Source organism: Oryctolagus cuniculus, chromosome 3 (genome assembly GCF_051225735.1).
Source record: "Oryctolagus cuniculus isolate XC-2025 breed Fujian yellow rabbit chromosome 3, ASM5122573v1, whole genome shotgun sequence".
NCBI classification, from domain to species: Eukaryota; Metazoa; Chordata; class Mammalia; order Lagomorpha; family Leporidae; genus Oryctolagus; species Oryctolagus cuniculus.
This window is the reverse complement of record NC_142869.1, coordinates 158,246,194-158,270,324: the sequence shown is the minus strand read 5'-3', so window position 1 is coordinate 158,270,324 and position 24,131 is coordinate 158,246,194. Positions and strand designations below refer to the sequence as shown.

At 36.7% G+C, this 24,131-nt stretch overlaps 1 protein-coding gene across 12 annotated transcripts in view; it reads left to right on the top strand.

Annotated features, from left to right (window-relative positions):
* The window catches only part of CADPS2 (calcium dependent secretion activator 2), a 667,233-nt gene that overhangs the window by 526,398 nt on the left and 116,704 nt on the right, over positions 1-24,131 (top strand). For 6 of the 12 annotated variants that reach the window (XM_008258270.5, XM_008258268.5, XM_002712077.6 and 3 more), the window contains exons 15-17: positions 2,547-2,610; positions 5,632-5,755; positions 7,702-7,722. In XM_008258270.5, coding sequence (XP_008256492.3) covers positions 2,547-2,610; positions 5,632-5,755; positions 7,702-7,722 — 209 coding nt within the window. The remainder of the gene's footprint in view (positions 1-2,546; positions 2,611-5,631; positions 5,756-7,701; positions 7,723-24,131) is intronic. The other 6 variants (XM_008258272.5, XM_008258271.5, XM_051849753.3 and 3 more) reach the window with 2 other exon arrangements.

Sequence of the window (24,131 nt, the reverse complement as noted above, 5' to 3'; positions counted from 1 at the left end):
AGTACATAGACTTCATTGTATGTCACACTTCTTTAAAAGAATATTTTTAATTGCTTATTTATTTTCATCTATTTGAAAGGCTGAGAGAGAGAGAGATCTTCCAAATGATGATTTGCTGATTCACAACCCAACTTCCCATATATGCAGGACTGGGCCAGATGGAAGTCAGTAGGCCAGAACTCAGTTAGGGTCTCCAAGTGGGTTGGCATGTACTGGAGTACTTGAGCCATCATTTGCTGCCTCCCAGGATGCACATTAGCAGGGAGCCGGATCAGAAGGGGAGAAGCGAGGGCTCAGGCCAGGCATCCTGACTTAGCATCCTAAGAGATGACTTAACTGCTTAGCCAAATGCCTGCCCCCAAATAATGCTGTTTAAAATGCAAAATAAAAGCTAACTGTTTCTCTTTCATAATAGAAAATTAATAGGATAATATCAAACTGAAAAATCAAGAAGTAAAGATATTTGTGTGCAATTTAGGGATATGAAGTTTAAGTACCAAATGAATCATCAACTAAAATTTGGCAACATTTTTTTCCCAGAAAGCAGAAATTACTTGGAATAGGTTGGAGATGACATAAAGGACTTCTATTTTTCCTATAAAGCCTTTTAGTATAAGTTTACTCTTCAGATTATGGGCATATATAACTTAAGACTAAAAAAATACTGTATTTTAAACTAGGTAAGAAAAATGGTTTAACGATAGGACAATTCTATGCAAGTTCACTTATCTGTAAAATTAATTTACCAGAGTAGCATTAAGGTTAATGTCAACTTATTCAGATTAGGTATTAAATTTGGGTGAATTTTATTTGATAATTGAGTGTTTTCCACTTTGCTGTTAAAGAACTGTCAGAGTAGAAAAAACCCTAGATATTTATCCTGAAAGACATTACAAAATGATCCCCTTCTTTGAAAACGTGTTTTGTAAAGATTAATTAAGCCTTGGTGTCATTATTTTCTGTACTTTATTGATTCAGGATTACTTGGACTCTGTAAATGTGTTGAATTACTTACACATCATGGGCAGCAAATGCTAATTCTGAACATGCCCAGTGGGACCTCAGAGCCCTGAGATGCTAAATGTAATCTGGGGATCAGTAACATTCCATTCATAAAGTGTGTCACCCACAGGTTAATGGAAATAAACAATAGGAAAGACAATGGGTGGATTATGCAAATACACTGAAAAGATTAAGCAGGGGGAGGGGACTACAAGAACCCAATTTGTGCTTTATTTAAATGTGGATTAAGGTTTATAGTAGCCAAAATGATTAAAGCTACTTTGCTAATTTGCTAATGCTCTAAAAAGCACCACTGCACAGGAAAACCTCTATCAAAATAAGTTGGCTGTGGCTTTTTCTGTGTCAAGGAGGGTGAGAGGTAATGGAGTACATAGAGGCATGAGATTCAGCAAGGGAATTTTTGACAATAAAGTGACAGGAGAAAAGTTTGATCACATCTGTATAACATTTATGTGTATTTATTAGAGACTAATAAAAATTTCACAAAACTAAAGCTCAGCTGTAATAAAAATTCAACTAACTGTTTTAAAAGGAAGAAAGGCAGAAAACAAACTTAAAACTTATGTTCTTTTTAGGGAAAACCTGTTCATATTACAGTGTGAGGGAGGAATTATTTTGTGACTAATTATCCTTGAATAATCGAGAAGAAATGGAAAAGGGTAAACTTCTTCCCAAGCTTTTAGTTGGCAGAAAGGTGGCAGCGTAGGTACAGCCCAGCAGCCTGTAGCAGGTGATCTTGAAGAGGGAGCTACAGTCCTGGAAGGGTGTGCTTTGCTGAACTGAGTTCTAGCAGGAAGAAATGGCTCCTTGATGGGTACTCCTTCAATGGAAATTGACCTGAGAGAGAGCCCATTGTAAGGAGCAACACACCTGTTACCACCATGTGAACGAACTTCCCAGGAGCTCGTCAGCGTCATCTGACAGTTATTTCAGAATATCCCATACTCGGCTCTCCTATTGGTCTGCGGTGTGAATATATGGGAATAAAACTCTTGGGATAAATGACTGCTGATGGAAGAACTGCAGAGGGTTGATGCATGCAGTGTGGGGAGCTTGCAGAGTTAGACATGAGCCCGCACAGGCAGCTGTCAGTAAAGAGTGAATCCTTGTTTGTCCTGCAAGTACTACCTTTGACCTCCCTTCCATACATGACTACAGGAAGAAATGGGAGAAGTCATTTCATTTTTTCAGAGACCTGAAGAACAAAGATGAAATGAGAAATTATGAGAGGATGCATTTTCATTATATCCACTCATGACCTTTGAGTGTTTTTTTTCCCTTCTTCAGTTCATGCATCATCCAATCTTTAGAAACTTTTCCATCATAGTTTACACTTTCACTGTTTAAAGTGTGGAAATTACAGGGCTTGGTATACTTCATCTGTTAAAATTTCCCTGAATGAGTAGATGCTATGTTGACCTCTTCTCATCATTCTGCAATATGCCAAGTAATGTAAATGGTTGTTATTTAGCAGTCTTGGTATTAAATGACTTTTGTTTCTTTTTTTGTTTTTGTTTTTAAAGATACTGTTTCCCCTTTGGAAGACCAGAAGGTGCTCTAAAAGCTACACTTTCATTACTTGAAAGGGTATGTTTGAACCTTGCTTTATAAATGCTGTTTGTTCTCAATTGCTGTGTGTTTTAGTGCCTAAACTAGGCAGGCAGTCCCGTCCCGTGAGGCTGTGTTCTTTATTAAGTCCATCACATTGTGTGATTTCCTCTCTGTTCTTCTTACATTTAAACTCTCCCTGTACCTGCTTCTTCCTCCGTGAAGCCTTTCCCACCCTTTCCCACCCTGTTTTATCCTGACATGATGGCATCTTTTTGGTATAGCCAATTTTCCCACTTCATTTTTTCCCCCTCTGGATAGATTTTTTTTAATTAAGTGTGGTTATAATTATCTCTCTTTTTAGATATCACAGTTGTCTTTTGTTAATTCTTCAATGGTGTTTTTACTTCTTATCATAGTCCTCATACCTATAAGAATTTATCATTATTCCATTCTTTCTACTCACAGTGCATCCCAGAATTTATTAAATTATTCCAATTTGCATTCCTTAAATAAATTCACATTACAGAAGTTCACTTCCCCCACCCAAAATAAATTGCAAACAAGATTTTTTATTTCATGCTGAAAAATCATTTTGAAGAGAATATACTCTATTCCTATGTTTCTGGCAATTGAGGTTTGAAAGAAAACATCATTTACATTTGTATGTAAATCTATTCATAGGTTAGTTGCATGCTAATGGATAAAATAAAATAATGTGGTCAACTCATTCCATATCAGAATTAAAAAGAATTTCTAGGTATCACCTATAGCTCATGATTTTTTCCCTGGATTTAATTTATTGACTCCAAGCACTTATTCTTGTCCATTTTTCTGCTACATTAATTTTACATATCACATTGCTTATTAGCATCTCTATTAAAAGCAAAAAGGAAAAAATGTTGTTCAGATATAACATCTCTATTTCAGTAACTTAAGAACTTAGGAAATAAAACCTAGAACTGATGATCAAAGTGAGATCTTTGCTTTATTAGCTGATTTCCTCTATATTCTCTTATCCCTGATTATTATGTATCTAATTATAGAAATATTATGGTAACTGTTCTATAAAATTGTTATGCTATTAAATGCTGCACATAACCCAGGATTTCCAAAGTGTTTATTTCATCCTATTCATAGTTAAAATGAAATCATTAAAGATCAGAGTTTTTTATTTATTATTTTTTGGGGGGGACTATATCCCATCGTGGGCACCTAATGCAATCTCACCATCCTAGTTTCCATGGCAGAGCCTCCCATCTGTCCCCAGCAGGGAAGAGGTAGCAATAGCCGAGATGCCCTTGCGCCCTGCATTGGACAGTGGCAGAATGAACAGTAATCTTTATTTCAGCTGTAGTCACTAATCACGTCTTTTGCTGACTTTAATAAGATATATTAAGGGCCATTTCTTCATTTTCACATCTCTTACTGACAACTCACAAAAATAAATAAAATCTACATGTGAATTCTTAATACCTGATGCTTTGGAAAAACAGGAGAAGCATGAAGCAAAGATTGACATCTGCCATTTTGCATTTGCCAGCCCCTTTTCTGCATTTTGCCAGGCAGCAGGATTCAGTTCCCACCCTCCACTCCAAATTAAGTGCACAGCTCCTAGAGAACATGAAATAAGGCCTGATTTAAATCATGGATTCACCTCTGTGGCACACATATACATCTTCTTTTAACAGTTCCTTCTGTTATTTAAAGTTTGACACTGCGGGAAGCTTGATAACTTCACAATGTTTGATTTGGAATGAAATTTTTTCTTCGACTTACATTTTAGTAATAATCACATGTAAAATAATGGCACATCTTTAATGCTTGTATATTTTTTAGTGTATGCCACAGGACTTTTCTGGCTGTATGTCAGAATAGTACAAAGAATAATTATTTTTGATAGGAGAAGAAACTTTCAAATGATAAATTTGGCTGTTTTCAAAACAGGAAATCTTCCTTAACTAAATTTTTAAATGTTGTCAAGAATCACCAATGTCTGGATAGTCACATAAATTAGAGATTGTAAAATCCTTGTGCTGAAGCTGACTGAAAAGAGAGTGAAATAATAAGACATGAAATAGATGTTTTTGTGTTTCTTCAATATTTCTCCAAAGAGAAGAGACCAATGGAACAGTTAGAATACTAACAAAGCACTTTCCTCTCTGAGCATTTTGCATTATATTTCATAATTTGAATGTACACTAACTAAAAAATACATTAAATATATGGAAAGATAGAGTTTGATTATTAATGGTTTCATCAAGTTATTGTGAACAATTGGTCACTAAGTAAGTTTTAAAGTTATCTATGAGCCCTTACAAAAGTGTTCACTATGTTACAGTTCAAATTCTGGATACAGCTATTTTCCCATGCTTGCCGCTAGGAAAAACATTTTAAGGAAAACTTCAAAAGGACATTTTAGGGACCAAGAGAGAATGATCAGTTAACTTTTCAAAACTGTGGAAAGTTTCCGTGTATTTTAAGATTTGATATTCCCTGAGCACTCATTTCACTAAGATAAGGAAGCTTTCTCCTCCCTTATGGTCTGGTATTTTCAGCACACCACAGTCAGTAAAGTGTAATTAGTGAAAGTATAGGATCACATTTTTTAGAGCTCAGAAATTATCTTTAATGGAATATTTATTATGATTTACAAATACATTGCTCAAAAAGTTTAGGGCCTTTAAAGTAGGGATGTGCAAGACAAACTTTGTTTATTACTCTTCCCAAGGACTGTAATCCTGATCTGAAACAGCTGCTCTAATGGTGTTGTGGGTCCCTGGAGGAAAAGTGACAGTCACACTGAAGGGTGGCCTGGCCTATGGGAGGTTTTGATGTGCATAAATGAGGCTTAGACAGGAGGAGCCAAGACCAGAGGATTACGTTCCTGGTTGTGAAGTGCCGACTCATTACTTCCCCCATGTTACCTAGGGCCCCTTCCCCCTCCTGGCAATAGACAAATCTGGGACAACTGCTACAATGTGTTTTTAGTATTTATTTTATACAACATCCATCTTCTTTCTCTGTGTCCATCTCTCTCCCCTTCTCCTCTCTCGGTAGGTTTTAATGAAAGATATTGCCACTCCCATACCAGCAGAAGAGGTGAAGAAAGTGGTCAGAAAATGTCTCGAGAAAGCTGCCTTGATCAATTACACTAGGCTCACAGAATATGCCAAAATAGAAGGTCAGTGCAGTGAGCAATTGCCGAAGTGGCAGTGAGAGCCAACAATGCCTATTAACTGAATGTTCTATGAAAAGTCCCTTCCTTTCCTGAACAATCCTGTGCCATGGCAAAGGGAAATGTCTCATTAAAATCTCAGCTGGTGAACTGAAGAGCTTTTTCCTATTCATTGCTTTAATATGCCTCCTGGGACTCTGCTTGAATGAAAGACCCAGGATTCGTGCTTAAGTTGTCCTTTGTTCTTATTCTGAGTTTTCAAGAAACCAAAAGGTGTTTTCATGGGTTGTATTTTTTGACATTACTGTAAGTACGTCTAACATTTAAACTCTGAGCAGTCGATTCCTTCCTGATCAGTAACAGTACAGTATTACGTGATTTTATTTTCTGTTCTGCAGTGACACTCAGAGGAGGAGGAAACTTGTTGATTATTGTGAGTGCTGAAATAAACTGATAGAACTTCCTGCAGCTTTTAATTGCTTGCAATATATTGATGTCCTTGAAAGATTAGATCTCTTGAGAGGACTGTGCATTTTTTCTCTTTCTTCAGGTTTTATTCATTAAGTGTACCAATGGTTAAAATGTTTAGAAATAAGTAGATTAGAATTTGCGGCAGTCACAAAATCAGCTTTTATTCATCAGTCCTTTGATATAATTAAGAGCAATAGAAAAGGCCTCAAATTCTTTGCTCAAAGTGTCCTAAAAGCAGCTTATACAACACATGTAGCATTAGTTGAGGCAGGGAACATGTTTGTAGTTCATGTAAAGTGCCCATATCTGAAAATAAAAAGTAAGGTCTTCCTTTAAAAAATTTTTGGTAACTTTCAATGTATGATTTTACTTAATAAATTATAAATTTATGAGTTACTTGGTATTAGAATAGTTTTATCAAAATTCAGCCAATGAAAATGATTGATTCTAATTGGTTGTGTTATTCCTTTTTTCTCTTGAAATCTGGGCACGCTTTTCTAACATGCGATAACCAACCTCCTGAGTGATTAACAAAAAAGCCATCTCATCACTATAGCAACCAATATTATATCACGAGAGTAACAACATGGAACCTCCTTAGTTACCAGTTTAACATCATTAATTATGATATCATGTTGTGTTAAAGTGAAAGCAATGAACATTAGATCATTTGGGGAAAGTGGAAGATTAAGCATATTGGTTTTCCATTTTGAATACTCATTCAAATGATTTTTGTGTGTTGGAAGTATTAAGTGTTCTGAACACAGTTTGAAAAAAAACTGATATAAAAATAGATTAAAGGCTTTCAAATCTGGTAAAGATAAAAAAATTTTCAGACACTTGAATAAATACAATATTGTTTTATACAAATATTACAAGCCCTATCTAGAGTCGCACTGTAAGCTCTTTTGTTCTTAGGTGTTTTTGTTATTATTTGACCATTTACCTGTCCAAGAACACTGAAAAGATGCAATATACTTCTGTTTATTTCTGTATTTTATAGTCATACAATCTACCTTGATATGGATAAATAACCTTTCATTTGTACACATAAAAACAAATCTGTATAAGGAAGAAAACCCTATGGTACACTCGAATAAATAGTGAGCAGTGGTATCTCCCACCTTCTCCGTTTCTGGAGTCAACTCCCTCTTAGCCAGTGTGAGAGTATCATAGAGAATAAATACTAGAAACTTACTCAGGTAGGACTGTCAGGGGAGCAGTCTTTCAAAACTACTCTTGCTCCTAGCTTAAGAAAAACTTCAACAGATTTCCTTGTCTCTCTTGCTCCTTACTCCTTTTATATTTAGGGGGAAAAAAGTGATTTTGTTTTATTCTCAGGACCAGACCAAGAACAAAATTAAATTTAACTTAGAAACAGGAACTGGGCTACTTTTCTTTGTTTGATTGGCCTTCTACTTTATGTGAGCAATGTGAGTAGAGTTTACTTTTCTCCTAAATTTTCTTTTCTTATGTTTTAGGCCCAGCAGAAAAGGAAACAGGTAATTAATGTGTCTGCATGCATATACCATTGTGTCTAATATGGTGATATGATTTTTAATCTTTATTGAGGGAAGATGCACATACAAAAAGCTGTATATATTTAATGTATACAACTTGAAAGACTTGGAGATAAATATACAGCTGTGAAACCATCACCACAATCTATGCTTTAAATGAACCTGTCATTTCTAAAGACTTCTTCCCACCTTCTTTATTTTATCATTATTTTGTGATAGACACTTAATGTCTCATCTACCCTCTAAGCAATTATTAATTGCATGGTACATTCTTGTTAACTATAGGCACCCAATATTCAGTAGATCTCTAGGACTGGATCTTGGTATATTCTTTGACCAGCAGCTCCTCATTCCCTCCTTCCACCCCCTAGCAATCATTCTTCTACTGTCTGCTTCTGTGAGTTTGAATATTTTAGGTTTTTCATATATTTGGTATCAAAAAGTATTTGTCCTTTTTAAAATATTTATGTGTCCATTTGAAAAGCAGAATAACAAAGTATGTGTGTGAGAGAGAGAGAGAGAGAGAGCAAGTGAGAGAGAGAAAGAGATCTTCCATATGCTGATTCACTCCCCCATATGGCTGCAACAGCCAGGCCTATGCCAAGACAAAGCCAGGAGCCAGGAAGTCCATTTGGGTCTCCCATGTGAGTGGCAGGGACCCAAGTACAGGGACAGTCAACTGCCTTCTCCAGGCACAGTAGCAGAAGTAGAGTTGCTAGAATTCAAGCTCACACTACTAGGTGGGATGTGGGTATCACAAATGGCAGCTTAACCCATTGCACCACAACGTCCATCCCTGGAGTATTTGTCCTTCTGTATTGTGACTTATTTCACTTTGCAAAACATTTTCTAGGTTCATCCATGTCACAAATGGCAGGATGTCCTTTTTTTAAGGCTATACATATACATATTTATTATATGTATATGCTGCATTTTCTTTTATCCATTTGTCCATGGATGGACATTTGGGTTGCTTTCATGTCTTGGTTATGGAGAATAATTCCGGGATGAACATGGGAAGGCAGATATCTTTTTGAGATCCTGATTTTCATCCTTTGGAGATATACTCAGAAGTGGCATTACAGTATCCTACAGTTCTATTTATAATTCTTTAAAGAACTGTTGTACTGTTTCCTATAGTGACTGCACCAATTTATGTTCTCACCAACAGTACACCAGCGTTCCATCCTCACCAGCACTTGGTATTTTTGAGCCTTTTTTATTTTTTGATAATAGTCATCCTAACCCATGTCAAGTAATATCTCAATGTGATTTTGATTTGCATGTCCTCAAGGGGCAAGTAACTCACAGATATTGAGCACCTTTTCATATATCTGTTGACTGTGTGTATATCTTCTCTTAAGAAAAGTCTAGGGGCCAACATTGCTTTTCAGAGCACCAGATCAAGCTCAGGCTGCTCTGCTTCCAGTCCAGCTTCCTGCTAATTCTCCTGAGAAAACAGCAGAAGATGGCCCAACTGTTTAGGTCCCTGCCACCCACGTGGGAGACCTGGTTGGATTTCCTGGCCCCTAGTTTGGGCCTGGCCCAGCCCTGCTCGCTATTGCAGGCATATGAGAAGTGAATCAGCAGGTGGAAGTTCTCTCTATGTCACTCTGCCTTTAAAATAAATCTTAAAAAAGAAATAAAATTCAATTCAGTTCCTTTGCACCTTTTTAAATTGGTTATTTTGGTTTTTGCTATTGAGTTGTCTGGGTTCCTTACATATTTCAGATATTAACCTTTTATCAGATACATAGTTTGCACTATTTCCTCCCATCCCATACATTGCCTTTGCTGTTGGCAGTGTGATGCCTTGATATCGATGAATAGCTCTGTCCATTTCAGGGCACCTACAAGATAATTATGACTAGGATCCTGAAAATGCTTTGATTGTAGCAGAATTATAGCTAATACTCATGGGGGAAAGCAGACCATTTACGTAAAACTTCAGCAAATATTTTATATGAATTCAAAGCAGGAAAAAAACTGAGACTTTATTAATGTTATGCATTATGTTTTAAACATAGACACTCATCTTACTTGGAAGCGATCACCAATATCATAAGGGCTCTTACAACTCAAAGAGAGGACCCACATTCGATATCATGATTGTCAAATAATATGAGAGTAAAATGTATAAATGCAGTTAAATAAAAAGTAAATAGTTCTTAACTTTGAACGTTGTTCACTATAGGAATAAGCAGAGGTTATGAAATTCCCTTTTCAGTAAACTGATGGGAAAGTGTTCTTCTCTGGGTCTCTGAATTTTTAGATGTTTTATTGCTTTTCTCTTTTTCCTCTTACACAGTTGTAATTAATTTTACTGCACGTATATCTGCTGATGTTTATCCTCAGTGTCTCTTAACCTCTTACAGGCAGGGTCCTTACTGACTTGTTCACTGCTTTAATCCTGGCACCTGGCACTGTCTGCTGACACAGAATAGGTACTCGGTGCTTTGGAGAAAGACACCAGGTTAGTTAGTTTCATCCAAAAACAATGGAGCAAGAAACAAGCTGTGAACCTTTCTAGTCCAAGTTCTCTCATTGCAGTCAAGCTTTGTATGCATGCAATATTATAGACATTGTTGTTAAGTTGTTTTTAACTGAAGTCTTCCATTAAGGACTCTATTTCTTCGTCCTTTTTTCCCTTACCAATTTCAAAATTTCTGCAGTATTTGACTCCAGAAAATGACAGGAGCAAAGCACTCAGAGACATAAAAAGGGAAAAGAACATACCTAAAATGACTGCTAAGTGCACTTCAGAAAAATTGAATTGGAAAAAGAATGAGACTATTATCATCCCTTCTTATGACAGCCCATTGTAATAGCAACAGTCCTGTGCTCATTAACAAACTTTTTCAAAACCTCTTAGGGCATTTTATACCCCACAATATTCCTGTTGTGAAAATAGTTTTAACCTAGTTTACAAACTAAAAGTCCGAGATTGTTTGTGGCTTTCCCACTGCCACGGAGTAAATGAGTCAGCCAGTTGGGGCCAGGATCAGGGGTCCTGAACCTTAACCTGCAGAGCCTGCACTCTTTCCCCTGTGAAACATGAAAAGGTTGCAATGCACCTTGATAAAGCGTGGTCCAAGTCACACTGTCTCCCTCCAAGAAAAGAGAGGAAAGAAAAGGAGCCGTCGCTCACCCACATACCTGGCTTCTACCAGGCAGACATCTCTGCTTTGTACCTGTTAAGCATTCTGTTCCACTTAACTATACAAGGTCAGCGACTACTTTTATTAAAATTAAATGCTTGTATGGAACAGAGAAGAATCAGCATAATCTCCATAATTTAAGTGGTTTGAAAGGAAAGCTAATCTCAACTGAAGAATGTTCTGAAGTAACAGAAGAGGGGTTTTTGAGAAATGTAGTCATATTCCTTTAGTTGCATTTGGTAGCACATTAACCTAACACAGTTACAAGTAAATGTTCTTTGGGGATGCTTTTGAGAGTGGATAAAAATGAGACTATCAATTGCATATGTAAGAGCTCAAGTGCTTGTACTCTCAAACAGTCATCTCTTGAGCATGTAATTATTTTCCTCTAGTTGTTTTTACCATCTAGAAAAAGAGTAAAAACTCTGTCCAAGACTTGCCATGATTCTACCATCTGTTGACTGCCTGTATGTCCCAGAGGTTTTCTGTTTACACTGCTCCATTAGCTCCTCAACACATACTTTATAGAAGAAGAAATGGAATTCAGAAAAAGTTCATTGCTTGTACAGGATCGTGCTGTTGTCGTTAAAATTCACACCCATGTTTCTCAGACACCAGAGCCCTCTTCACATGCTGTCTGCTGGCTGCCATGCTTCCATGACTGCCTGACTCAAAGTAATGGCATTTTATGGTAAACACTTCAGCCACATCCCAACAGCCAAGGGCTCCTTTCCCCCAAAATAGCGATGTTTATTTAACAATAAGAGCTAGCACTTCCGTGCTGTACACTGCTCTAAATATTTTCCGCGTATCAACTCATTTCCTTATAATATCCTTTTGGAATAAAAATTATTAGCACTCCTTCAAAAACCTAAGAAAAGAGGTTAATACCATTTATCTTCAGTTCCATAGCTAGTAAGTGGGAGATTCAGGACCACTGTTTATTCATCTATTAATCTGTCCTCCCTCTATGTCTTTCCTCCTATTAACAAGCTTATATCGTTAAATTTGCACATACTTAAATCCTTCTGTTTATTTTCCCCCTATGGATCTTGGGATGTCATGTGTTGAAGATGGTTGAAATTTGCTTCCCGGCCCAGACTGCTTCTCCACCTTCCCCACCTTATTTTTCCCCACAGCACTTCAGATGATGTAACACACAATAGGATTCATTTATCCTTCATATTTTATGAGATTGTTAGCTCCATGAGGGCAGGAGACTTTATATTTTAATAATTGCTATATCTTCAGTACTGAAAAATGTATCAGGTATTTGACTGATAGTCTATAAATGTCAAGTAAAATAATATGACACAGTTATCAGGCTATTTACAACAGAAAAAAAAAAATTCAGTAAGCAGGTAGACTGGATTGCCAAAGGTCATTCAAAGCCATCACTGAACAATTAAAGAGCAAAAACTAACTACTTAAAAACAATTAAAAATTCCAATAAAGTGGAATTTCATGCTTTGTCTTAGGTTGAGGGAGATACTAACCTTGGATGCAAGAAATCAGAGTATAGATAGAAATTGCTTTAACAATACCCGGTGATCCAGTCTGTTGCAGCTGTTTTTATAATCCAGCCTGCTGCCCAATTATGGCTCACAGCTCTCTTCTGTCCTTGAGAAATCCTCAGATCCTCCACTGGCAGCACAAATTTTCAGAATAGAGTGATTTTAAAATGTTAGATGGGATTTAAAAAAAAAAAAATAACCTGTCTCTAAATGTCTTTTTTTCCTTCTTGGGAATTATTTACAGGCTTAGTGAAAATAGAGTTCCTTTTGAGATCCGAAATTTCCAGGAAGCAATTCCTTTTTAATTTGGAAGTTGTGAAATACCACTATTTGCTAGAATTGGCTTTTTTTTAAGTGCCAATGATGTACACCGTTGCAAAAGCAACTCATTTTTACCCCTGTTTTAATCTTATCATTAACTACATTAATTCTACAATAGTAAAATCCTTTTTATTGATAATCTAGGATCGAAATGACACTGAAATTTTGCTTTCCTAATTATGTTTTTGTTGTAAATCCCATGCATTATTGATGCAAATTAGATTTTTAAAAAATCAGTTCTTTAGTTCAGAGAATGTCTTATGGACAAGAGCAGCAATAACATAATAACGGTCCATGATTTGTCCTAAAAATTATGTATCATATTGTAACTTAAGATATAAAAGGAGCAAATGCTTCTTATAGCTTGCCTTGCCTGGAGGTCTTTTGCCTTGACTTGGTATTTAGGTGTCCTTGTGAATCTAGGAATTTGAAGGTACCCTGCACAGAAGGTGGCACGGAATGAACAGACAAGTCTTTGTGCAGTGAGGAGCGTCCTCAGCCCTCCTGTTGCCAGGCTCCCAGGTCTATCCCCCAGTGTTCTCATTTTCAGAATCTCAGTTGACCGGGACAGAGATGCCTTCCCAGAGGGTCACAGTGCTTACCTTCTCTGGAAAGAGGCAGTACACTGGCAGTCCTTACATCATTAGGATATGAGTGCCATCTGGGTAGTTTTTTAATTTAGCACTCCATTGTTGGGTTGTAGTGGTAAATAATAAGGAAATAAAATCTCTTCCACTTAAGAGTTTCGGGGTCTAGAAGCTGAGTGTATGTACAAAACGTGTGAAGAATGTTTTGCTAGCAGTGAATAATGTCTAAGATAGCAAAACAGTTTCCTCTCCTAAGTTTTGTGTTTCCACATAAATGTGATTTAAATATCTTGAGCATTATATCTTTTCATGCACTGAGATTTCTGAAATCTAAACTATTTTCCTGAAATTTTGCACTCTCTTAACATTCACAGCACTTTGCAGGAGGTAATTTGTGTATTAAAATAAACTGAATCCTCCCCCTAAAAGAACCCAACAGGTAATTAAAGATTTTCCACTCAGCCTTTTGGACAGGGTGGCTTGGTTGATGGGAACTTAGCCCTGAAATAAAACTTCTGTGACCACTTCTATCTCTAAGTTGCCTGCTGGTTAGATACAATTATGGATTAAATTTGTGGCTCTGAAAGAGAATGACTTGCTGTCATTTAAAAAAATATTTCTGAAAATCATATAAATCTGTTATGTCGTTTAGTTTGTAGAGCAGTTTGTGTGTGCATTGTAAATACTTGTTGCTTGTGTAACACAGCATTAGTAGTGTGCTTCAAAACATTCATGAATAATGTAATTAAAACATAAGTTTACAGAGAATCACTTTAGCCTGGTGGTTACAATGCCAGTTGATTTCCTGCATCTCACATCAAAGTACGTGGGCTCAATATGACTCCTACTCCTAATTCCAGCTTCCTACTAATGCAGACCCTGGGAGGCAGCAATGATGACTCAAGTAGTTGGCACTCTGTCACATGTTTGGAAGACCTAGATTTGCCTCTGGCTGCTGGCCCCAACATTGTGAGTGTCTGGGGAGTAGAACAGCACATTGGAGCTCACTTTCTTCGTCTCCCTGCCTCTCAAAATTTTTTTTTAAATTTTGATGACAAGGCAAATTTTATTTTTATAAAACTATGAGTTGATTTTCATAAAAAAATTGAAATCACGTAATTTTTTTCCTAATAAGTATTTTCCAAAAACATTTTGAAGATCCCTTGTATTTGTTATTGTTTGGGGGGAAATACAAATTAAAATTTATTTTAGCACTTAATATAAAGAAAACTGTGACTTTTTTCATATGGCTAATGGACTATTTAAGTGCCTTAGATGCAGACTTGTTTTTTTTAAAGAAAGATTTTATTTAATGAATACAAATTTCATAGGTACAGATTTAGGAATAAAGCGGTTCTTCCCACCTCCCAACTCGACTCCCATCACACCTCCTATTCCCTCTCCTACCCCATTCTTCATTGAAATTTGTTTTTAATTAACTTTATGTACAGAAGGCCAACTCTATACTAAGTAAAGATTTCAACAATTTGCACCCACATAGACACACCAACTATAAAGTACTGTTTGAAAACAAGTTTTACAGTTAATTCTCACAGCACAACTCAATAAGGACAGAAGTCCTACATGGGGAGTAAATGCACAGTGACTCTTGTTGTTGATTTAAGAATTGACACTCTTAATTATAATATCAGTGATCACCCGAGGCTCTTGACATGAGCTGCCAAGGCTACAGAAGCCTTTTGAATCCATACACTTTGTCAGTATTTAGACAGAGCCCTAAACAAAGTGGAAATTCTCTACTCCCTTCAGAGAAAAGTACATCCTTCTTTGTTGTCCCCTTCTTTCCACTGGGGTCTCACTCACAGAGATTCTTCACGTAGATCATTTTTTGCCACCGTGTCTTGGCTTTCTATGCCTGAAATGCTCTCATGGGCTTTTCAGCCAGATCCGAATGCCTTAAGGGTTGATTCTGAGGTCAGAGTGCTATTTAAGGCATTTGTCATTCTATGAGTCTGCTGTGTGGACTGCTTCCCATGTTGGAACATTCTCCCCTTTTTAATTCTATCTATTGTTATTACCAGACACTTGGTCTTATTTATGTGATCCATTTGACATTTAATCCTTTCTATATGATCAGTTACACACTTAATGTGATCACTTTAACATGTAAGATGCCATTAGTACCAGCCAGTTTAATGGCATTGGAGTTCCATGTCAAGTTTTTAGCTTTATCCTTGGGGTAAGTCTGTGAGAATGTGTGCTGAAGTGTACAGCTTCCCCCTCTCTTATTACCACTCTTTTTTTTTTACTGGGATCTATTTTTAATTGGATTTATAAACCTATGAATAATTCTATTAAGTAAAAAGTTTCATCAATGGTAATAAGTAGAAAAAGAAAATAATAAGAAATAAAGTATGATAATAAATTGTTCCTTTACAGTCAAGACAAAGGCTGTTCAAGTCATTGCTTCTCATAGTGTTAGTTTCACTTCCACAGGTTTCCTTTTAGGTGCTCAGTTAGTTGTCACAGATCAGGGAGAACCTATGGTATTTGTCCCTTTGGCACTGGCTTATTTCACTCAGCATGATGTTTTCCAGATTTATCCATTTTGTTGCAAATGATGGATTTCATTTTTTTTTTACCACTGTGTAGTATTCCATAGAGTACATATCACATAGCTTCTTTATCCAGTCTTCCATTGATGGACATTTAGGTTGATTCCATGTCTTAGTTATTGTGAATTGAGATGCAATAAACATGGAGGTGCAGATAACTCTCTTATTTGCTGATTTAATTTCTTTTGGGTAAATTCTGAGGAGCGGAATGGCTGGGTCATATGGTAAGACTACATTCAGATTTCTGAGGTATCTCCAAACTGTCTTCCATAATGGTTTTACCAGTTTGCATTCCCACCAACAGAAGATTAGGGTACATTTTAGCCCACATCCTCGCCAGCATCTGTTATTGGTAGATTTCTGTATGTGAGCCATTCTAACCGAGGTGAGGTGAAACCTCATTGTGGTTTTGGTTGGCATTTCCCTGATGGCTAGTGATCCTGAACATTTTTTCATGTATCTGTTGGCCATTTGGATTTCCTCATTTGAAAAATGTCTATTGAGGTCCTTGGCCCATCTCTTAAGTGGGTTTTTTGTTTTGATGTTGTTGAGTTTCTTGATCTCTTTGTAGATTCTGGTTATTAATCCTTTATCAGTTGCATAGTTTGCAAATAATTTCTCCTTTTCTGTCAGTTGCCTCTTCACTTCCCTGTTTATTTTGCCATACAGAAATTTCTCAATTTGAAGTTGTCCCATTTGTTAATTTTGGCTTTGATTGCCTGTGCCTCTGAGGTCTTTTCCAAGAAGTCTTTGCCTGTGCCAATGTTGTGCAGTGTTTCCCCAATGTTCTCTAATAATTTGATGGTGTCATATAATAGATTTAGGTCTTTAATCCATGTTGAGTGGATTATTGTGTAAGGTGTAAAGTACAGGTCTTGCTTCATACTTCTGCATGTGGAAATCCAGTTTTCCAAGCACAATTTGTTGAAGAGACTATCCTTGCTCCAGGGATTGGTTTTAGCTCCTTGGTCAAATTGTAGATGTTTGGATTGATTTCTGTCATTTCTATTCTGTTCTGTTTGTCTAACTATCTGTTTTTGTACCAGCACCAGGCTGTTTTGATTATAACTGCATTGTAGTATGTCTTGAAATCTGGTATTGTGATGCCTCTGGCTTCATTTTTGTTGTACAAGATTGCTTTAGCTATTCGAGGTCTCCTTGCCTCCATAGGAATTTCAGCATCATTTTTTCTAGATCTGAGAAGAATATCTTAGGTATTTTGATTGATATCACATTACATCCATAAACTACTTTTGGAAGAATATACATTTTGATGATATTGATTCTTCTGATCTATGAACATGAAAGATTTTTCCATTTTTTGTGTCTTCTTATATTTCTTTCTTTAATGTTTTATAATTCTTATCATAGAGATCTTTGATATCCTTGGTTAAATTTATTCCAAAAATTTGATTGTTTTTGTAGCTATTGTGAATGGGATTGTTCTTAGAAGTTCTTTCTCAGCTGTGGCATTGTCTGTGTATTCAAAGGCTATTGATTTTTGCATATTGACTTTATATTCTGCTACTTTACCAAACTCTTCTATGAGTTTCAGTAGTCTCTTAGTGGAGTCTTTTTAGATCCCCTATATATAGAATCATGTCATCTATAAATAGGGATAGTATGGCTTCCTTCTTCCCAATTTTATCCCTTTGATTTCTTTTTCTTGCCTAATGATTCTGGCTAAAGCTTCCAGAACTATATCGAATAGCAAAGGTGAGAGTGGGCATCCAGTATGGTACTGGATCTCAGTGGGAATACTTCCAACTTTTCCTCATTCAATATGATGCTGGCAATGGGTTTGTTATAAATTATGTTGATTGTGTTGAGGAAGGTTCCTTCTGTAACCAATTTGCTTACATTTTTCATCAAGAAAGTGTGTATATTTTATCAAATACTTTCTGTGTATCTATTGAGGTAATCGTATGTTCTTTGTTTAGCAGTTAGTTAATGTGATGGATCACATTGATTGATTTGTGAATGTTAACCATCCTTGCACACCAACGAAGAATCCCACCTGGTCCAGGTGAATTATCTTTCTGAGGTGTTGATGGATTCAATTGGTCAGAATTTTGTTGAGGATTTTGTGTCTGTGTTTATCAGGGAAATTGTTCTGTAGTTCTCTTTCTCTGTTGCATCTTTTCTGGGTTTAGGAATTAAGGTGATGCTGCCTTCATAGAATTTGGGAGGATTCTCTGCCTTTCAATTGTTATGAATAACTTGAGAAGAATTGGAGTTAGTTATTCTTTAAACATCTGGTAGAATTTAGCATTGAAGCCACCTGGTCCTGGGCTTTTCTTTGTTGGGAGGGTCTTTATTACTGATTCAGTTTCTGTCTTGATAATGGATTTGTTTAGATTTTCTATGGCTTCAAGGCTCAGTTTAGGTAGGTTGTATGTGTCCAGGAATCTATCCATTTCTTCTAGGTTTCCCAGTTTGTTGGCATGCAGCACTTTGTAGTAATTTCTGATGATTCTTTTTGTTTCTGTGGTGTCTGTTGTTACATTTCCATTTTCACCTCTAATTTTATTGATTTGGGTCTTCTCTCTCCTTTTTTTGGTTAGTTGAATGAATGGTATGTCAATTGTTTGTTTTTTCAAAAAACCAGCTCTTCATTTTGCTGATCTTTTGTAATAATTTCTTGCATCCATTTTTGTTGATATCTTCTATAATTTTAATTATTTCTTTTATCCTACTAATTTGGGGTTTGGTTTGCTGTTGTTTTTCTAGATCCTTGAGATGCATTGTTAGCTCATTTATTGGCTGCTTTTCCAATTTCTTGATGTAGGCATCTATTGCTATAAACTTTCTTCTAAACACTGCTTTTGCTATATCCTATAAGTTTTGATATGTTGTATTATTATCTTCATTTGTTTCCAGAATTTTTTTTCTCTTTTATTTCTTCTATGACTCACTGTTCATTCAGGAGCATGTTGTTCAGTATCCATGTGTTTGTGTATGCTCTAGAGATTCCTGAGTTGCTGATTTCCAGCTTCATTCCGTTGTGGTCTGAGAAGATGCATGGTATGATTTCGATTTTTTTTAATTTGCTGAGACTTGCTTTATGGCCTAGTCTGTGGTCAATCCTAGAGAAAGTTCCATGCACTGCTGAGAAGAATGTGTATTCTCCAACTCTAGGATGAAAAATTCTGTAGGTATCTGTTAGGTCCATTTGGTCTGTAGTGTCAAATTAAATCTTCTGTTTCCTTGTTGATATTTTGTCTGATTGATATAGCCATTGCTGAAAGTGGAGTATTGAAGTCCCCCATTACTATTGTCCTGGAGTCTAAGTCTACCTTTAAATCCCTTAACATTTATTTTAAATAGCCAGGTGCCCTGTAATTAGGTGCATATGCATTTATAATAGTTATATCTTCCTGTTGAATTGATCCCTTATTCATTATATAGTGCTCTTCTTTGTTTCTTTTAAGAGTTTTTGTGTTAAAGTCTATTTTGTCAGATATTAAGATGGCTACGTCAGTTCTTTTTTGGTTTCTGTTGGCATGAAATATCTTTTTCCATCCTTTCACTTTCAGTCTGTATGCATCTTTGTTGGTTAGATGTGTTTCATTTATGCAGAAATAGATGGGTTTTGTTTTTTAATCCATTCAGCCAGTCTTTTTTTTTAAACTGGAGAGTTGAGACCCTTTACATTCAAGGTGACTATTGAAAGTAACGATTTGGCCCTGCCATTTTTCCAAAAATATTCCTGTTTTTTTGAATTTCCTTTGAACTTTTACTAAGAGATTTTATTCCTTTACCTTCCTTTGTAGTGATGACCATGTTTCTGTATTTCTGTGTGCAACACATCCTTAAGCATCTTTTGTAGGGCTGGATGGGTGGTTACAAATTCTTTGAATTTTTGTTTGTTATGAAACATCTTTATTTCACCTTCATCCATAAATGAGAGCTTTGCATGGTATAATATTCTGGGATGTCAGTTTTTTTCTCTTAAGACTTGTATTACATCTCACCATTCTCTCCCAGCCTGTAGGTTTCTGATGAGAAGTCCACTGTGAGTCTAATTGGAGATAATCTGAAAGTAATTTGGCATTTCTTCCATGCACATTTTAGAATCTTCTCTTTATGTTTTACTTTGGTGAGTTTGATTACAATGTGTCATGGTGAGGATCTTTTCTGGTCATGTCTGTTATGAGTTCTATGTGCTTTCTCTACTCTGATGTCTCTTTCTCCAAATTGGGGAAGTTTTCTGTTATTATTTCACTAAATGGCCTTCTAATCCTTTCACTCTTTCCATGCCTTCAGGAACTCATAGAACCCTTATTTTGAGTCTTTTTATAGCACTGTGTAGATTCCCAACAGTGCTTTTTAGTTTTCTAATTTCTTCTTCTTGTCTTTGGTTTGATTGTATAATTTCTTGTGCTTCATCTTCTAAGTCCAATATTCTTTCTTTTGCTTCACCAATTCTGTTGTTAAGGCTCTCCACTGTATTTTTATTTGTTCTGTTGAATTTTTCATTTAATTTTGATTTCTCTTTAATATCTCGATTTGACAGGAGAAGTTTCTTTCATGTCCTGTACAGATTTCAGTAGTCCATGAATTTGCTTCTGATTACTTCTATGTAATCTTGTGATCATTTTTTTGAATTCCGTTTCTTGCATTTCTTCCATCTCATCATCTTCACAATCTGGTATTCAAGTGTCATGTTCTTTTGTGGGCATCATGTTGTCTTCCTATTCTTCTTTATTAATTGGTACATTAATTTTTCTGCATTTGTGGAGATATTCATTGGTTTCTTTAATCTTTTGATACCAGGGCATTTATCTTTGTTCTATGACTCTGTAGATAAGTGGAATGTCTGCTTTCAGTGAATCTCTAGAGGCTTGTAGTGGGTGTGGCCAGAGAGCTCTGTTCAGTTCTCCAGGGATAAGGGTGTGCCTAAGGTGACACACCCAGCTTTGACATGGTAAATCTTCTCTTTTGTTTTAATCAGAAGGGAAATCTATTCTGCTAGCTGAGCTCCTCTCCTCAAAGGAGACCAGTGCCTGAGCACTAGCCCCAGTGGGTATAATAGTCTTCTTTTCTGTCCCAAGGACCACACAAGGTATCTGTGCAGTCCTCAGTGTAAGTTTAGTTTCCCCAGCAATGTCTCTCACCAGGTTACCAGGAAACCCTGAGTATGTGGAGTCTCCCACTGTGACTGCCCAAAGTACCAGCCACACCGTGAGTCCTCCCACACACCCTCAGTTTCTTTCACAGTCCCAATACAGAAGCTTCACACGGTCACAAGCTCCTAGCCCACTGTTAGTTCTCCCCACCAGAGTCAGGAGTCTCCACTTGGCTAATTGCTGGGCACAGACACAAGCTGGCACAGCTGTTTCATATGTCCAAAATGGCACCCACTCTATTGGCTTATTACAGGATACTGTTGTAAAGTGATCGGGGAGAGAGAAACGTGTCCATCCCATCCTTTTTTATTTTTTCCCTTTAGTTTGGCTGGTACACTATATCCCACAGGCTCCAAGCCGGATTCCCTCTAGGCTCTTCCTACAGCTTTTTTGCTAGTTTCTTGGACTGCTACCGTCTGGTCTCACCTCACTTTCCAACACTGGTGTGTAGGCTCTGAGTTGCTGTAGTCCCAAGCCGTGGGCACCCATGCAGTCCACGTAGGTGCACTGAGTCTCTCTAATTTCAGTAGAGTTTCCTCTACCATTTTCTCCCTAACTCTTCCCTGAGACTATACTCTCTACACTTTTTTAAACTATCATCTCCTGGGCTAGAGCAGTAAGCTTCCTCCCTACTCCACCATCTTGGAACCCAATCCAGATTCATTTCAGTAGCCATAGATTATTTTGATTTTGTCATATAATATCCAAATGCAATGTCAGTTTTAAAATACTCTTATCAATATGTTCTTATCAATATGAGTATATTGAATGAGGCATTTCTAAAACTATTTACTGGACGCACGATTAGCCTTTTTCTATTTCATGAATACACAAATGCATTAAAAGCATATTCCCTTTTAAATACCACATAAGCCCTATTAATTCACTTAGGCCTTTTCCACATTGGGTCTGGAGTGAATGAGGATGCCTAGTATGTTTACTTGCCTCAACTTTTCTCCCATGATGAAAGAAAACAGCCCCATACTATATAATTTGTGTTCACAGTAATTAGTCAATTCATCATGCTGTTGACAGATAAGCTCCTGTGTCTCAAGACATGTTTGGGGGCCATAGTAAACAGGGATTGCAGGAATAACTGCTTAAAAGGGATAAATGAAGACATTATTTGCTCATGTCCAAAGGGGCACTAAAGTTCTGTATACTTCCAGTTTATTTAGTTCAGAGGAAAATTTGTGTTGTGTTATTGTCTAGCAATTCCTGCCTAGTTGGGTAAATAACCAACTAAATGAAAATGAGGACATCAGATGAGGACATAGCAGGACCCTTGTGTATGGGAGACAGCACAGTGGCCATGCTTACAACACTCAGGACTTATGCACTCACTGTTTTGCCACAGCTTTAGTGAACCAAGGAAAGGTCAGCAACCATGGAGACACTTAAGTGTATTTACCTCTCCTCAGAGTTGATTCTGAGGCTTCATCCCTTTATCATCCTCCTTGCTTTATCCGAGTTTAATTCTCAGAAAGCAGAAGCATGTGACTCCACTTAAAACAAGTGCTGACAGCGGTGTCACACAGCCCTCTGCTTTTGGCATTGCACCCTTTGCTCTGGAATAGACCTTGCCAGCACTAATTGATGTGTCATGACTCTACGGAGGTGTGCTGTGACTTCCGTAAGTGGCACTTTTCCTTGATCCCCCATCTCTGTCCATGAGTCATCCATCCTCTTCTTTTTCTTCATTATGTATTTTACAATGTTAGTTATCATAGATAAGGACAATTTCAATCACATTGGTCATAGGCAATCCTATCCACCTAGAAGAGAAATTTCATTTGATTTTGAACATAGTTCTCTTTCCAGATCATGCTGTCATAAGAACTTGAACTCAAGTTGCACTGAGACATAAATTAGGGTATTTTGAGTTCCTCTGCCAAAGTAACTGGGCTGCTGGGAAGAACAGTCTCTATGAAATGATTAAAACCTAAATGGTATGCACCATCTGCAACTGATGAAGCAAGAATTTTTTTAAAGACATTTATTTATTTGAAATAATTAGGGAGAGAGAGAGACAGATCTTCCATCTTCTGGTTCACTCCTCAGATGGCTGTAATAGGGCTGGGCCAGGTGGAAGCCAGGAGCCTCTTCCAGGTCTCCCATGTGGGTGATGGGGGCCTATGTACTTGTGCTATCTACAGTGCTTTTCTCAGATCATTAGCAGGGAGCTGGATTAGAAATGGAGCAGCCAGGAATCTAACCAGTGACCACACTAGATTCCAGCATTGAAGGTGGCAGCTTTACCTGCTGTACCACAACACTAGCCCCAAACACAAATTCAAATTGAGCATAATATATATAACTATGCTCAAGGGGATATAAGAATATATTAGCAATTTGATTCAAGAGCAAGAAGTCATGAAAAGTCAGTTGAAAGAACTGGTTATGAAAATAATATTCATGTTAAGAAAAAAGGAAACAGGCTGAATGTTACTGAAAACTGCTTTAGTAGCCTGGGAAGTCAAAATGAAGGAAGCAAAAAAAAAGAAGTAAACAATAGAAAAGCTAAGTGGTATGCAGAGAAGAAACAGAGGAACGTAGACTTCTGATAGACTGATTAAGGCGAGATTTAAGTAAATACGATATGAAAGAGGAAAATAACTCAAATAAGGGTGAAAAGCTTTAAAGAAATTTAAGTAGTTGTCAAAGAACGTACCTTTCAAAATCTCTAAGTTGGTTTTGAAGGTCAGTTCTACCCAACTTTTAAGAAACAATTCTTACCAAAAATAAATTTTGTAAAATGGGAAATGACTGAAACTTCCCAGTTCATTTCATGTAGCAAATATGTTGATTCCCAAGCCTGATAAAAAAAAATAGAAAAAAAGGAAAATTATTATAGATATCTTTAATTATACAAAAATATGGAAAATTCTTGGATGTAATAATTGCTCCCAATATCCAACAGTGCATTGAGAAAATAATGCATCATAATCAATGGAATATCTCAGGAATATAAAAATGATTCAACATCAGAAACAATAGGGAAGAATCATTTGATCTCAACAGATGCAAATATATATGTGAAACAATTCAACACATATATGATTTAAAAATATATTGTTAGCAACCTAGAAAGAAGGCTTCCCTAAAT